Raw genomic sequence first — 17,109 nt, 5'->3', positions numbered from 1 at the left:
AACTCTCCACACCATGTTTGTTTGAAAATGCGAAAAAGTAAAAAAGAGGGTTATCGTAAAATGTAGAAACTGATAAATTTGTAGTGTTCTGGTAGTAGTAGTTGATGCTGCCGATTTCAAAAATGTAATTGGATTTTCTCACATAGTTTTCAAGCTAGTGTTAATGAAGCAAACAATTAGGTTATGTGAACATAAGAAAACATTGATACTAGCCAGTTCCAGACAATACTTTGGAAATGTTAGTCACTCAAATATAAACATACAACTACTTGCATGATGAACAAAAATATTTTTTTTAAAGATGTGATGGGAGTAAATAAAGTAAATTTTCAAATTTCACAAAGAAAATATAGTAAGACTTGTAATGGACATTTTTTAATTCCCCGGCAGAAATACATGGGGTTTAATGGCAATATTCCTTCTTAATAACGGATGCGGAAACTGAAAACTACCTCCCAACGCAAATAAAACTTCTTTATAACAGACAGCCTGAAAGAAAACTGTCACAATTCCTGGAATTCGACTCAAGAATGGCCAGTACTTCGAACTAGCATGCATTGTTTCATGTTACACCGAACGTATTTCTTTTTAAAAGTGCAGACAGTAGACAGTATTCTTTGTGGTTATCTTGAGAAGTGTGTTTCACTTCTGTTATATCGTCGCAGAAATGCAAACGACTGACTTTAAAGGGAAAAGTTGAAGTTGTTAACAGTGCTCGAAAAATCTTCTTCAGAGCCAGGTGCCAGGTAACAACCTACTAGCAATTGTGCATGCTATAAGAAGTTGAGCATTACCATATTCGAAATGTCGCTAAATCATGTGAGAAATTGGGGGTTGGGGAACAAAAAGTAAGAAATTGTTACTGATCCTATGCAATGTTCAAAACATTGATAAAAAAATAATTTGCTAACTTGCACTGTACTGCAATTTGAACTTAGAATCTTCAAAATTGCATACATGCAAACTTTAAAAAACTGAAATATTACAGTTGCCATGGCGATGGATTTTTCGAACCCTCGTCATCAACATTATGTTTGTAAAGTACTAGGGGCGTTCAATATATAAGTTTCCCTGTGCTATAAAATATTGTATACAGCAATGCCATTTAAAAAAAGCACATAGTTGACAAGTACCATCCTTCGTCTACAAGGAACAACAATCGATTTGTTATCAGACGTGAAGGCGCATGCGCTCAAGGGCGAAAAGTAAAGACTTGTTCCGAAAACGAGGGCTCGCGTCATAAGGAGTTTAGAAGCATGGATGCTAAGGGCATTCTGCTTATGGACTTTTTGGAACGAGGAAGAACAATTCATGCTGGCCGTTATTGTCAAACATTGGATAAACTGAAAAATGCAATTCGATATAAGCGACCAGGTCTCCTGTCAGCTGATGTCATTCTTCTTGACGATAACGCTCGCCCCCACTCAGCAGTGCAAACACAACAAAAAAATGAAGAATTGGGGTGGGAACGGCTGCCCCACCCTCCATACAGCTCCGATTTAGCACCGAGTGATTTCCATCTGTTAAAGTCTGAATTGCAAGGTTACCGTTTCGAAACAGATGACGAAGTGAAGTGGAAGAATAGTGCTCAATAGCCAGAGCCTTGATTTTCTTGCAAAGGGTATGGACAAATTGGTGCAACGGTGGGAAAAATGCCTGAATCTCTATGGGGATTATGTGGAGAAGTGAGGAAGGATCCTCCTACACATGTACGTATAGTTTTCTAAGGTATCTTAAAAATATTTTTTTTACAGCATACAGAAACTTATATATTGAACGACCCACGTATGTACTGTACTATGCTTATCTTATTGGGTAACATCCTACACTTTTTTCTGAATAGCGTACACTTCTTAATAACGGACATTTATTTTTCGCCCAGGCCTGTCAGTTATTGAGAAGTTTTACTGTACCTTTCGTGGATGCTGTCCTAAGATTACATGTAAATCCACTCAATATTATTGCGTATAACTTGAAAAAAAGATATTAAAAGCACATTGTGGTGTTTTGTATTCATTCCATGTTTCAACCTAATAAGCATTAGTCTTCAGGAAACAGCACCAGTAAATTGTTCAGATAAAATTACTAGTTTTATCCTTTTTAACCTTTTGTGTCCCAAGCGTCTCGATCGAGATACCCAAATGTAACCCTCACGGTCCCAAGCGTCTCGATCGAGATGCTGTGTCAAGGTCGTAGGTTTTACATTATAACTTTTCTATTTTTGGCTAGAATTGCGATTTTTTTTTATATATATATTGTTCCTAACACATGTATTTAACAGAAATGTTTCTTGCACCTTTTTTGGAAGGGAAAAAAGGGACTTCTCTTTTGAGTCTCTTTTCAAGGGAAAATTTTTGCCGACAAAGGAAGGCAGGCTTTGTTGTTCTAAAGCAATGCTTTAGAACAATTCGAAGGAAGCTTGTTTATCAGTATCCGATGTGAAAATGAAAGTGTTCTGTGAGGGCGCAAGCAGGGGGAGGGGGAAGACAGGTTGTTGAACCTGTGTTGTGAGAATGGAATTTCGAAGCATGCTGAAGGAAACCTTTGTTTTTTAGCACAAGTGTCCACAAGTTGCAACACGGGTTACCCTGCATTGTCTAAAAATAGAATTTCAAGCAGCTGCAAGAATCTGCACTCATTTTTCACTGCGTTCTAGCTTTTAGTCTGTGAATGTTGTGCGTAGGTGTCGTTTTGTGCCGAAGTACGATACCATTTTTTGGGTGGTGACAATAATTTTGGGAGGTTTTCTCCCTCCCCCCTCCATATATAAGCCAAATTTGCATGAATTTTGCATTTTGACATTCTTTTGGGGGGGGCAGGGGAAAACCATTTTTTTAAGAAAAATATTTTTGAAGGGATTTTCCCCTTTTCCTCTCCATATGTACGCTGAATGTGCATAAATTATATATTGTCTGAATCTGTGATTCATTCTGCGTACAATGGTATATCTTTCATATCTCTAGGGCATTTATTTCCTGAGCTATAGTCATTTCAATGTAGTTGCAGTTCGCTCAATTCCAAAGCTTGAGACAGTGGCGTACAAGCCTTTCGTTTCAGGGGTACAACTCGCGTAATATTGGTCATATGACAAAAATGAAAATATTTTTCTGTTTCTTACATGCCAGCGATAATTTCTTTGTGCATTTTGAAGTTTTCATATCCTTTTTTTCAGGGGGGGAGAAACCCCTTATTTTCTTAAAAAAAATATATTTTTGAGGGGATTTCCCCCCTTTCCCACTACATATGTACGCCGAATGTGCATAAATTATATATCGTCTGAATATGTGATTCATTCTGCGTACAACGGTATATCATTCATATCTCCAGGGCAAATAGTCTGAGCTAAAGCCATTTCAAGGTACCACTGCATTTTGAAGCTTGAATCAGTGGCATGCCGACCATTCCTTTTGGGGGTACAACTCACGTTACATTGGTCATATGATGATAATGCAAATATTTATGTGTTCCTTACATGTCAGCGATCATTTCCATGTGCATGTCGACACTGTCATGTATTTTTCTTGGGGTGGGGGGAGGGGGACCCCAATTCCCCCCCGAAATTTTGGAATTTTGAGAGTTAGCCCCCTCCCCACCGCCACATATACGCCAAATTTGCTTAAATTTTATATAGTCTGAATCTCTGGTTCATTCCGCATACAACGGTATATCACTCATCTCTGTAGGGCAATTAGCCTCCGATCTACACTGATTTAATTGAAACTCTGCATTTTGCTCAAAATCGGCTTGGGACCAAGGGGGTTACATGTGAAAATGGCCTTGGGACTCAAAAGAAGTTGCACATTTTAACCTTTTAATGCCATGTAATTTTATTTGACGAATTTTCTCATGCTTTCTGAAGCCACCAATTTTTGTTTGGTTCGTTGAAACCACATTAAGGTATGTTTTATTTAATTCCATTTTTACAAATTAGTCATGAATGTGGTAAAACACAACTATGAAGAACTTTAATTACCGGTTATGAACAAAGCCAGTTGTTTTTTTTCATATAACAACTTTATTTCTGTGTCAATCTTTGCATGATACACAAGCAAAATTGCTTTATACAAAGAAAGTGGAATGGTTAGTCAGTCAGGACTGGTCGATAACTGTGTGCTTTCCAAATACTTCCACAACTGCTGCATACATACAACATAAACATATGTTTTGCTCATATTTACAATATGCATATATAATTGTATACATATATATATTAATATATCAATATGTGTACATTACTATACCACAGTCGATATCATTACATACAAAAATTAGGTCCCAAAGGAAATATAATAAAATTACACCTTATCCAATCAAGAAAGCAAATGCTTTAGATGTATAATTCCTCAGAAACAGTCATAGGATCATACCAGTGCTGCAATTTCTGTACAACAGAAATTTTGGCCTTTCAAATTATAAGGTTGAGAGGTTTCCACTGCAGCACTAGTAAGGAGATCATGAAATGTCAAGTACAAAAGTGTGTTTTTTATCATGTTGTGTGCTTCAATAATGTGCTGTTTTTGTCACTGAAAAGAGTCGCAATCATTTTCCACATCCGAAGAGGTAACCTCATGGTAGAATGCTTATGCTAATCTGATGCTCTGAATTATCTGGAAGACGGCTGTAAAAAAAGATAATATTAGTACACTGAATACATCATTTTTTTTTTTCAATTTATTTCTACTGTACACACAAAATGTTTTTGAATGAATTAGTTGAAATTCTTGGGCATATTGGCACCCTTATATACATATGGGAGAAGAATATCCCCTTATCTAAGAGCCTTACCCCAGAGTTATAAAAGGGGGCATAAATAGCCCCTTGAGAGAAGTTAAAAGTGCAGGTCCCTTGGCACCACACATTAAAAAGTTGATGCACTAAAAAAAAACTTTGTCAAAGAGAGTGGAGAGGGCCCTCTTTTAACAAAGCTAAAAACATTAGTTAACAACACACTCGTCTCCTGACAACAAGGATGATAAATCACTGGGAAAGAAAAACTTTGTCTAAGGAAATTAAAATTGGATCCATATAAATGCCAAACTACAGGATGGGATTACATTTGTGCATTCCATTTGAAGCAAGACATGATTTCTATTGTACCAATTTCTATAGATGCTCAAAACAAAGCCAAAAATAAATAAATTAAATAAAAACGTTAAAAAGTGATTGATTTATGATCTGAATAAGAAAAAAATAACTTGTCTATATTCTAAATAGTTAAGACACATTTGCGTATCAAGCGGGGAGCTTTTCACTTTACGTGAAAAGTAGGAAAAAAAATGTTATTCCCTCTTAAAATATTCAAAATAAATTATGACCACAATATCGAATTGTTTGTCCCCATCAACGGTAAAAGTTTGTTTGGCCTGCTGGAAAATAACTGTCCCCTAATGAAAAAAAAAGCTGCAGTGGTGTAGTTGGTAAATTGTCTGACTGCCACGTGCGAGACTCAGGTTTGATTCTCAGGGTGAGTAATCTGAGGTGTCAGATTTTTTTTCCGGCCTTGTCCCCAGATAAAGCAACTCTGGGGCTCACCAGCCTCAAATGAATGGGTACCTGAGGGCAACCCTGGGGGGTAAAGGCAGCTGGGAGCATGGTGCTGATCACATCACCTCCAAAATGGCAGAGCTCTAGAATGTGTGGGGTCCTACCCCCACATCCCCTGCATGTGCCTTCATGGGGGTGGGGGTTATGCAGTTAGGGCTTCACACATCCTCGATCTCGGACATAGTGGAAGTGATGTGATCAGCACTATCCTCCGGCCGCATTTACACACGCAGAGATTTCCTTAGGTACCTACTGGAGTGAACCTGGGTTTAAGCAGAAACACCGATGAAAAATCCAATATGACCACACAGGGAATTGAACCAGGCTTCCCACATGATAGGTCAATAGGACTTTACATTCATGACAAGAGCATGTTTTTGCAACCATTCCCCACTACTTTGAAAGTTGAACTACTGTTTCTAAATAGCTTATATTTATGGCTGTTCTTGTTTTAGCTTGTATTAACAGAGGTTCGACTTTATCACAATGGTAAGCATAACTTCGAACACACACAACATAACAATTAAACATATATTTAAAAACAGCGTCAATATACACAGGTGGACATGCAAAGTCTGCTCAGCACCAGTTGGGGTCAAGCACCTCTAAGTGAGAATCATAGAACTTAGGACCTTCTGTAAACAAAAGCACGTGTACGTTAACAGTGTTGCCAACTTATGAAAATAAAATACCCCACATAGCCACAAGGTGTAAAGATATACCATTTGTCAAAGGATGCGAAATAAGCAGTGTTTCACTGATGACCTGTTGGGAGTTAAATGTACGTATGTAAAAAATGAAAAATCAAAATGTACATCTTGCCTGGTGGCCGACTTTCGGACTCGCCACCGAAGTTCCCCGGTTTGAATCCCGAAAATTGATGAAAGGGACACTCGGAAAGAACACCCAATACTTGAAAACCGTAACAATTAAAAGCATCTACTCCAATTATAAGCACCAATCTACTGGAGTTTTGCTACAAAATATTCAACAATTACATCCGAATATTATAATACCAGACATGTAATCATGAAATAGTTTTTCACATAAAGCTGGTGCAAAATCAATCGAAGCCTTGCATTTCTCATAACTTAAAGCATAACTAGACTCTGCAAAAGTAATATGCCATCAGCGGCATAGCATTTTGCATTGTTTATGAATATTGTCTTGTGAACGTCTGTAACTTTTAGCTCATGGAGATGCAATATAACAGAATAATTATTGATTTTATGTGCGGCAAATAGTAATTTTTATTTGTTATTCTTCAAATTTGCATGCACTTTTGTTCAAAGGAGCGTGCTACGTGGAAGTGAGGTTGACTTTTAGTTACCTTCTAAGGTCAGCCCTTACACAGCCAAAAGCAGTCCAATAAACAAGGAATTTAACATAGGTAAAAATTTACTATCGCACAGAGTTCTTCATATTTACAGAAGAAACTACTTGGTTCCAGTAGCATTGTCTAACATCTGGAAGGTGTTTTCTGTCATGTGTGAATGTATCATAGCGGAAATTATTATTTTTTTAAAAAAATTAATTCTCCAATGCACAATAGCCTTTGCTTTCATTTGCTTCCTGTACGTTAAGTGGATGTTGCGTGCGTTTGATGACATAACCTCCTGATGATGGAGATGGAACGAATTTTAACTATGTTTGCCTAACCTAACTAAACCTAACCTAACGCAATGTTTCTTGGGGATGGAACAAATTTATTTTTTGGGTGAAGAAGATTGGAAACACTGCATATTCAATGAAAATCGAGAAAACACAAGCACGACGCACGATGATCTACGAAGGTGTACGAGCCATATTGCATCTTACACAAGCGAAATAACGAAAAGAAAGAAGTACTCATAAATGTCAAAAATTGAAATTACTTTCATGAAAAAAACGTAAGGACACCTTAAAGAATGTTCGGCGAAGCAGATAGGTAAATAGGAATGTTAAAAATGACGAAACAAAGAAGTGAGATGTGTTTGTGCGATAGTAAATATTTAATTTAACATATGCTGTTCACACTTTGGGGCCGAATATATCTCTCTCATTTGTTGCTTCTGTGTCTTGAAATACAGGGTGGTCCATGTTGTATCAACCAATTTGAGTTGGCAACTCTGCCAGAATCCACATGTGCCATACCCACATCCGTGGATAGTTGGGGGTTGGGCAATGGAGTGTTGGCCGGTGCAGACATGGATTGCGGCGCTGGAAGCCTTCATCCAAACAGTAACCTGGCACTGCAACAGAACAATGAAGATTGCCATGCACCTGTTCCAGAGGCACAGCACCCTGAGGTGGGTTACAGTGGAAAGTCACGGGCCATATTGTCGCTATTGTGAATCGTTAGTCGCCATTCTACAGGACATGTTGATACACGTATCACGAAAGCCTTTCCGCATCACCTCAAACTTCCAAGCAGGAGGAAGATGTTATTTTTAAGATAAAGATACACTTGACGTCTGTACTGTCAATATTATACACTGTATTAAATGCGTATCTGTATTTATTTTGTTCAATAACCATATAAATTTACTACAAGCACTCACAGTCTTTCCATTGTCATTTGAAGTTGGTAGATACAATATGCACCACCCTGTATATGTCAGACTTTGTAAAACATCAAAATCTGTAGATTAATAGATGTCACAATTTTCGAGGGTGCACAGTCATCAACTCCAAAATTAATTTTCGACCATTTTGGCCATCCAGCAAATGCAAGCCAGACCTTAACCAGGATTCAACTGTCTTTTTGCTTCACAATGATACCAGCCAGTGTATAAACCATGAGTTTTGTTCTGAAACCTACCTGATCCACACACCACAAAAACAAACAATGCAAGAAGCCATGGTCCGACAGGATATTTTTCATCTTGAGGTCTCTGGAAAAAAAAAACGAAAAAATAAACATTACACACACATATGTAAGCAATATTTGCAGTGCTCGAAAAATCTTCTTCAGAGCTATGCGCCAGCTCTGAAAATCAGGCACCTGGAAACCACCAACTATTATATTATAAGCTGAGCCAGCCCCCGTCACAGAGTGGTTATCACACCGTGCTACGATGCCAGGGGTCCCGGGTTCGAATCCCAGCCTGGGCATGGGCATTTGTGAGTGTTCATTCATCAATTTCATCACTTATATACATAAAATAAAGCAAATCAATCAATCTAGAAGAAGCTGAGCATCACCGTATCCAAAACATCGCTAAATCATGTGAGAAAGCGGGAAATGGGGGGTTAGGGGACAAAGAGTAAGAAGGTAAAATTTTCAAAGCCGGGAAACTGATTTCTTCAAATTTACAGGAGAAAGTACTTACGGAACTGAGTTTCTGTGGAATTTCGGAAGGTCGTAGAAGTGTTCTCTCACATTTTTCAATGTATTGGCTGCTAATTCATGTATTTTTCTATAATAATGCCCGTCCAATGCATGAAAGCTGTTGCTTGCATTTCCATCCATGTACTTGAACCGGATGTTGCGAGCATCTGATAACGTAATCCCCAGTAAGTGTTTCCAAACACACAGTTTTTTCACTATATTGCCCAACCTAAAGCACCCTAACCTTACCATGATGGTGTGTGGGGCTATTCGTGGATGGTTATACGATCCAGAATGGTTTTTGGGGCTATGTGGGAATTTTTCTGTTAAGAAGGTTGAAACACTGCTTTGCCGTTTGAAAAACAGCATATCGACAACGCTAGTCAAGATTTGCCCGCCATTTTGCGTGTTCAGGAAGCGATAAAGGAACGAACAATAATTACTCGATATGTCGACAATAGATAATAATTTCGCTAAAAAAAAGAGAAATCCCATCTTCAACAATCTTTCGCAACGTAGAATAGGTAAGTATGAATGTTAAAAATAACAGAATAAACGAGTTAGAGGTATTTACCTTTACATTAAATAACCACCAAACGTCTCTAATTCCCTTATTTTCCTATTCTTCACATTGATACTTAAGTATTCTGCATTCCTAAGGATTCTTCAAGTTCGCGTTTGGTTTTTTGCACGCAAATAATCTCAATTTTCGAAATATTGAGTATTTTTATTTTGTTTGCTTTCGCTTGCATTACACGCAATATGGCGGAGAAATCTTGACTAGCGTAGTCCATGATCAGTGGTTATGCAGTGTTGCAACCTCCTTCATAGAAAAATACCTACTTTCGTGTTACTGATTTTGTATTTTTTTCCAGGTTCGAAAACCCCACGAACCATGCACGGATAGACCCACGAACCATGCACGGCAAGGTTAGCTTAGGTTCTGTTAGGTTAGGCAAACATAGTTAAATTTGTTTTTCAAAATTAGATTTTTTTTTTCAGGTTCGAAAACCCCACGAACCATGCACGGATAGCCCCACGAATCATTCATAAATAGCCCCACAAACCATTCACGGATAGCCCCAAAAACCACTCATAAATAGCCCCACGAACCATTCACGGATAGCCCCTCGAACCATTCACGGATAGCCGCACGAACCATTCATAAATAGTCCCACGAACCATGCACAGCAAGGTTAGGTTAGGCAAACATAGTTAAATTTGTTTTTCAAAATTAGAATTTTTTTTTTCAGGTTCGAAAACCCCACGAACTATGCACGGATAGCCCCACGAATCATTCATAAATGGCCCCACAAACCATTCACGGAAAGCCCCACGAACCATTCATAAATAGCACCATGAACCATTCACAGATAGCGCCATGAACCATTGACGGATAGCCCCACGAACCATTCATAAATAGCCCCACGAACCATTCATAAATAGCCCCACGAACCATTCATAAATAGCCCCATGAACCATTCATAAATAGCCTTAGAGATACTGGGCGAAAGGAGGGTTATAATCCCCATCAACCTCACATTGAGCACGCCACTGATCCTGTGCACGTCATGTTGTCGCAAGTTCGTAATCAGAAATTATGAACAGTAACTCACGTTTATTTACGTTCTACAACTGTTACACAGTTACAAAACCATGTATTTGGAAACACTGACCGGTTGTTACGTCATTAAACGCACACAAAAATTTGGTTCACGTAGTAGACGGACATGAAGGGAACAGCTTTCGTGCATCGGAATGACATTAATTACATGATTTACCGGCAAAAAAATTTAAGCTAGGGGAAAATACACTTTCAAGACCTTCCTAAAGTATAAATAACCTCATTTTGGTAAGTACTTTCTCCTGTAAAAGTGAAGAAATACTTTTTGGGGAAACGAAAATTTTACCAAATTTACAAACTACAATACGGTATCTGTACCATGTGGAATAAATTTTAACTGATTTCGTCCTAGCATTTCTCCATAATAATATGCATAGCATAAAACTAACTTTTTACAAGCATTAGAAAAATAGATTCAACTTGTTGAAAAGTAGGTTAGCATATCAATACAAAAATGGCCCTAAAGTTCAAATCACAAACCCTGAGACCTTCTTTAAACAAAACCACCTGCATGCAGAAAGCATTGCAAACTCATAGAAGTAAAATAATCCACACAAAAATCCAGCGTTGTTACAGGATTCATTACGTAAGGTAAAACAATGGCCAATTTGTAGTACGGGATACGCTGCCACAAATGACGTCTCACTTTAAACCCAATGCTCTTTCTTTTTTTTACTTATTGCTTCACCTTTATGGTTAACTCACCAGTAATCATTTCCCATAAATTTGGCTTCTGTCTTGCATGTGAATTGAATATATTTTACTTGCATTTTTTTAGATAAAATGATATAACATGGTAATGTATATTTCTAAGGATGATATAGATAGGAGTGTATTTGAAATTTGTTTGTAGATTTTATGTAAATTGTATCTTATGTAAACAAAATATATAATGGGCATAAACAGCCATATGCAATACTGTAAGTCCAATAAATATATTGATGATGATCAAAACAAGACAAAGAAAGTTCGTAAATTTATTGCGGTTGGAAACTTTGACAAGCATCCTAATAACGATTCTTGTTCCACCAAATATAGTGCACTTCGTAAAATAACTTGGAGACATGGCAAGGCAAGATAAGTGTGAACATTTTCTAGTAATATGCTTTGTAACTTTCAATAAGCTTAGAGATTTGTGTACATAATGATATTTTATAACATTGGTTATTTTCTAAAAATAATCATGTGAACAGCAAGGAAGTAGTGCAACTTAGTAATATTGCCTGACTTATCCTTAGAAAAATAACATGCCGAGTTCTATGCGTGCGGGAAGGTCTCCATGTTCTCCGAGCTTGTTTTCGAAACACCAGCAAGGACAGCCTTTGGAAAGGGGTGAGAAACAGATTCTACTCAATATTTATGTAACGTTCTGTCAGTGGTATCCTGAGAAACAAGTAAATGAAGTGGTTAAGTTTGTATCCCAGTGCAGTGGTGTGTCAGTGTCTGCAGTTTTAAGGGTTATGAAAGAGAGAGTGACCGGGAAAGTAACAATGTATGCGGCTGCATATTCGTCTGATGTTTTGAGAGTGGGTTCTCACATTCAGAGGCTCTTATATAAAATGAATAGGTGCGGCGAACTATGAGTGTAACAGCAGAGATTGCGGTCATGAATCAGCTGACGCGGAGTGATACATCGAATCGGTGAGACCGTTTGTTTACAGAAGGTCTCAGGGTTGGTGATTTACACTTTAGTTCCTCTTGCTTTATTGCGATTTCATCAACACAATCTAAACTTAGTTTGATTTCGATTTACTTCTGTTAACACATACTGTGGAGTATTAGTGACTAAAATTTTGTTCAATACATGCTTTCGTAGTTAGGTTAAGTAGGCCAGGTTTGGTTCTCTTAGCAATAAAATAAAGTCCCTAAATGCATTCCACTAAGGTCCAGATTTACTTCTACATTAATTACTTACAGTCGCTTGTCAACGGAAAATACGTTGTCCATGGGAAGCGTGCATGCTTGCATAAGGTAATTTTTCAGTTGTTTTTTCAACATAAATAACATTTTTCGAAACCCAAACAGTGCTACTACTTTAAGGAAGGTTCAAATTTTGCGTGACAATGATTATCAAAATTCTACGATAATTAGTCTTACTGCTAGGAGAATTTTAATAAAACCATAAAACAATTGTCACCGAACTAACTGCTCTACTACTGATACATTTACGAACTTAGTAACATTATAGTATAAGGGAAACGGATTTCTTCAAATTTACAGGAGAAAGTACTTACGCAAATCATTTTCTGTAGCGTTGTTGATGTCCGGGAATGTAGTTTTGATCCATTTTAATGCGAATGCATGTGGTTTTCTACGAAAATCTATCTCCGACGTGCTATTTCTGCTGCCGCCATTTGCTTTCTGCACGAGAGCACAATACGCGATATTGCTGCTGCTACAAGCCGATGTTGTCCGTATATGCTAAATTGAATGAAAGGAGTGCTAATGGAACCTAACCTAACAGGCCTAACCTAACCTAGTAGGCATACCTCATCCCCATGATGGTTCGTGAGGCTATCGTGAATTTTTGGGCTAACATCAATGGTTTTGGGGGCTACCCGTGGATGGTTTGTGGGAAATAAGGAACAACAGTAAGTACTCGTTAATGTAAGAAATATACATTATTTTCGTTAGAAATTCATTATTTCACCTTAGGAAATGTTCAGAATAGTAAGTTAGCAATGTAAAAAAGTGCGAAATATATGATTTATAGGTGTTTCCCTTATGCTATAATAGTACCACGAACTTTTCTTAATTCATCGGTTTATCTTGCACAATTGTAGTAAATTTTATATTAATGTTTCAAACAAATTAGAATATATGGTGCTACATATGTATACCTCTCCAGTCAACTTCAAGTGGAGCATGCCCCACTTAGTAAGCAAGTATATTTAAAAGAGTTGGTCCACTGATTTGTGCTGTCTTCGATTATTCTTAATTTATTGCCTATATATTTACCTTCTGAAAGGAACAAAAAGGGGTAAAACTGGCTAGGGGCACCAGCAACAAATCATTACATCTCTACCCAGTCGGGTGTAAAAAAGTTAGCAAATGACTATCATCCAAAAGAAAAAAAATAAATTATATTCATAGCACATATACAATCTTGGTGTTACAATTCAAAAGAATAAATATGCGCAGTAAAGCTTTAAACCAAGTAAATATAAGATTACTTTGTACCACTACGTACAGATTTATATTCACAATATTTTAGAAAATATCAAGTCAAAGAATCGTTATATCTCTAATATTAATAGTGAGAAGTCTTCAAAACATTTCTATGAAAGGAAATACCAAACTTTAAAGCGATCCCATTCCTAATGCTACGTCAATATGAAAGCAATAATTATGACAGCTGTTAAATGTTTATATTTTGTAGCTACAGTAATACTCACCGATGATTTAGGTACGTTCCCCCTCATTGTCACATTCTTGCTGGCCTTTTCGTTGGCAATACGCATCCTTTGTTTGGGTGCCATTTTAGAAAATGTTTGTGTATAGGAAAGTACTAAAATACAGCAAAGACACAACAGAAATCCTCCACGTTGACCGACCCACCTTCGCTGTCGTTTTCCGAAAGGAAGTGAAGAGTGATGGAGCAGAAGCACCTATCGAAACGGAAGTGGATACGCAAATAAAAAGTAGTTCTCTAAAATCTTTAGTACATTTACTCATTTACCAAACTACGACCATTTTTATTTAACGTTTACAATTTGTCTTTTCAATATGTGTGATTCTATGTGAAAATGTAGAGGTATTTCACATGTTATTGTCAATCGTAAATAGTAGTTTGTGAAGAGCACAACGCCAACGTGGAAAGTAATAACATTGCGCGAATAAAATCGTCTGCTCAAGTGTCCTGACCCGACACGACACAGCAAGACGTGGCAAACTTGCGGTTTACGACACACATCCGCGTAGCGGCCTGCTATAGGTGGGTCTCACTTAGTGCACAACACTTGAGCAACCTTGTGTTCTGACGTCACGGGAGTAAGCTTTTTAATTTTAGGCTAGATTCCTACGTTGTCAGGTTAGGCTAGCTTGGTTTAGTTCTCTTAGCCTAAATAATAATTTTTCATTGTATTTATGCTAATGGAACCTAACCTAACCTTGTACGCATTCCTCGTCTGACGTCAGGACGAAAGTGTTGTTCAATAAGGCGCTATTAGGTACGCAACAGATGGCCCGCGAGCCACATGGGTAAATGAACTTTTTTTTTTATTTACAGCGCAAGAGTTCAATTGTTCAAACCTAGCTACGGTGTGGCTTTGTCCCAGACAACTAGAAAAATATACTGCAACAGCAAGAACATTCAGCTGCGCAACTACAAAGGGCGGGGGGGGGCTGCTTGCACCGATTCCACCATTGGAAGGAAACTATTTATAGAGGGAGCAAACACTAAGGAAAGAAGCAAGGCTAACTAAATCTAAGAGAAGGATGAATATGAATATAGAATTACACAGTGCCTAGACAACAATGGCGTAGCAAGGGTTAGGCGACCGCCCGGGGCCTCGCGCCTGAAGGGGGCTCGCATCCCATGGGGTTGATAGGAAAAATGTAATAAATAGAAGTGAGAAAAATATGGAAAAGGCTAATTTTTGTGGGCAAAAAATTAAAACATTCCGTTCTTATCTGGTTTTAAATTCTAGGTAATCGTTATAATTTGAATGAATACCTAAAATCAGGGGCGTAACATACAGGCAGGCGGGTCCTAAGCCTAACCCGAAAAAAAGTAAAAATTATTGTCGTATCTCTCATGTAAAACATTTACACAAAAATCCACGATAACTTGCTTCGACATTTTTACCCATTTGATCTTTTCTTGAATAGAAAGCACTTTGTCTTGTATTTTCTTCTTTCTCTTGACCTTGCACTCCCGATTTTAATAAGTTAACAATAAAGCACCTTCAACTGCCACGAAGCAAGTCTGAGGCATTTATATGCTTGCGTAGTTTGCTTCCTTCCTACAGAAGGCCCGTACCCAGGATTTCTTTTTCATTGTTCGATGAGGGCATGGCCCCATGGTCTCTTCCCTGGGTACGGACCTGTCCTACAGCTTCAGATTCAGCTCTCGGAAAACAGAGAAAGACATTTTTAGGGTGAGTGAAATTATATAATTTTCGTCAATAATTTATTATTATTATTATTTATATAAGTTAAATTGCTGTCGTATCCCTGAAGATTTTGTATCAATTCACATGAGATTTCAAATGTAAGGAACGTATGGGGGCCTCATATTGTAATCTCGGCTAGGGCCTCGCAATATGGTGCTACGCCACTGCTAGAAAACGTAGCCTAAAGCACGTAGGAGATTCGAACACACGCGTAAGCTTGATACAACAGAAGAGACAAACTTTGAAACAACAAAAGATTGATTGATTGATTGAGTTGGTGTTTTAAGTCCACTTTATGCACAGTAAGGCTAATCGGGACTGGATCTACAGTTTAAAGTGGAATCCGAACAACTATGTGCCTCCACCGGGTGTCGAACCCGAGACCCCTTGATTACAAGGCGACGACGCTACCACAGCGCCATCGGGGAGGCCCCTAAAACAACCAAAGAATATATATATTATGGAATATTAGTTGCAAAGCGTGCCAAATGAAAGAACGATTCTCCCATAGCTACGGTGTTATTAAATGATGTCACAATCCTCAATTGCAGAATGGAAAAATAATAAAACTCGCAGTGGCGGCCACTATAGAGTAGGGATGGCCAGATCCGGATCCGGTTGGTTCCGGATCCTAAGGATCCGGATCCTAAAATTTTTCTGATCCGGAATTTTCAGATACGGAATTTTCAGATCCGGATCCGGATCCAGAACTTTCGGATCCGGATCCGTTTTGCCATCCCACATGCGCTTCTTTGGAAAGTAAGAATGTGCTTATAACATAGGCCTATTGTTACCTGCTAATATACATATATATATAATATACATACACACATATACCGTGCGTTCATTTCGATCTGCAGCCGAGAGATCGGGAGAAGCGTGGCGGGCGGCGCTGACGGAGATGCCGACATTTGCGGTCTGTAATGCCCGCTTATTTTTATAGACATATGCAGACATTTATATAAATATTGCAAAACGATCACTAACCTGTGTTATAACACGCAAAAGTTCTTCTGTAATTCATCCAAGTTCTGCTCTTATATACACAAAAAATACGCTTTAGAAACGATGTTAAGAGCCACAGATAATAAAACATTTTAATCATAGTTTTGACCAGTAACGTCCTGCTTAAGTTTATAACCTTGAAAGAGTTTTGTGCCGATGGGGATCGTTTGGAGGTTTTGAATGTGCAACACTGTATCAAGATTACGCTGTAGAAGAAACCGTTAAAAGTCAATAGTGTTCGTGAGCTTCCTTGCAATCCGAAATATCCGAGCTCGAGTTTTTTGTCCCTTCGCGACTAGATGAAGACAGAGTTGTAAATATAGTGGCGAGCAATGTAAACCAAGAGCGTGTTAATTTCGTACTGTGCGCAAGAGTGTTATTCTTGGTGTTATTCTTGGTTACTTGCAGTTACTTGTTTGTGTTATTGTAGTGTGTATGTGTGACGTGTCAGTGAGACGATTGGAATGCCAGCCGCAAGATTCACGTTAGAACAAAGATTTTTTTTATGTATG

The 17,109-nt window shown here is 38.1% G+C and overlaps 1 protein-coding gene across 1 annotated transcript; it reads right to left on the bottom strand.

The window, feature by feature from the left end:
* Window positions 1-3,992: 3,992 nt before the first annotated feature.
* On the bottom strand, window positions 3,993-14,072 carry LOC145981846 (stress-associated endoplasmic reticulum protein 2). The gene is made up of 3 exons (XM_083115292.1): window positions 13,874-14,072; window positions 8,345-8,417; window positions 3,993-4,618 (listed from the first exon to the last, which is right to left on the bottom strand). The coding sequence occupies exons 1-3, from the start codon at window positions 13,955-13,957 to the stop codon at window positions 4,581-4,583; spliced, it is 195 nt and encodes a 64-aa protein (XP_082971418.1). The 5' UTR covers window positions 13,958-14,072; the 3' UTR covers window positions 3,993-4,580.
* Window positions 14,073-17,109: the final 3,037 nt, after the last annotated feature.

Source organism: Lepisma saccharinum, chromosome 30 (assembly GCF_977018435.1).
Source record: "Lepisma saccharinum chromosome 30, izLepSacc3.1, whole genome shotgun sequence".
In the NCBI taxonomy this organism is placed as follows: domain Eukaryota; kingdom Metazoa; phylum Arthropoda; class Insecta; order Zygentoma; family Lepismatidae; genus Lepisma; species Lepisma saccharinum.
Note: the sequence above shows the minus strand (reverse complement) of the source record. Positions and strands in the feature narration are given on the sequence as shown.

Coding starts and splice junctions, on each gene's coding strand:
- LOC145981846 (XM_083115292.1), bottom strand. CDS start 13,957: ATGGCACCCAAACAAAGGATGCGTATTGCCAACGAAAAGGCCAGCAAG. Junction 8,418..13,873: donor GGAACGTACCTAAATCATCG/GTGAGTATTACT, acceptor TTTTTTTTCCAG/AGACCTCAAGATGAAAAATA. Junction 4,619..8,344: donor TTTTGTGGTGTGTGGATCAG/GTAGGTTTCAGA, acceptor CTTTTTTTACAG/CCGTCTTCCAGATAATTCAG.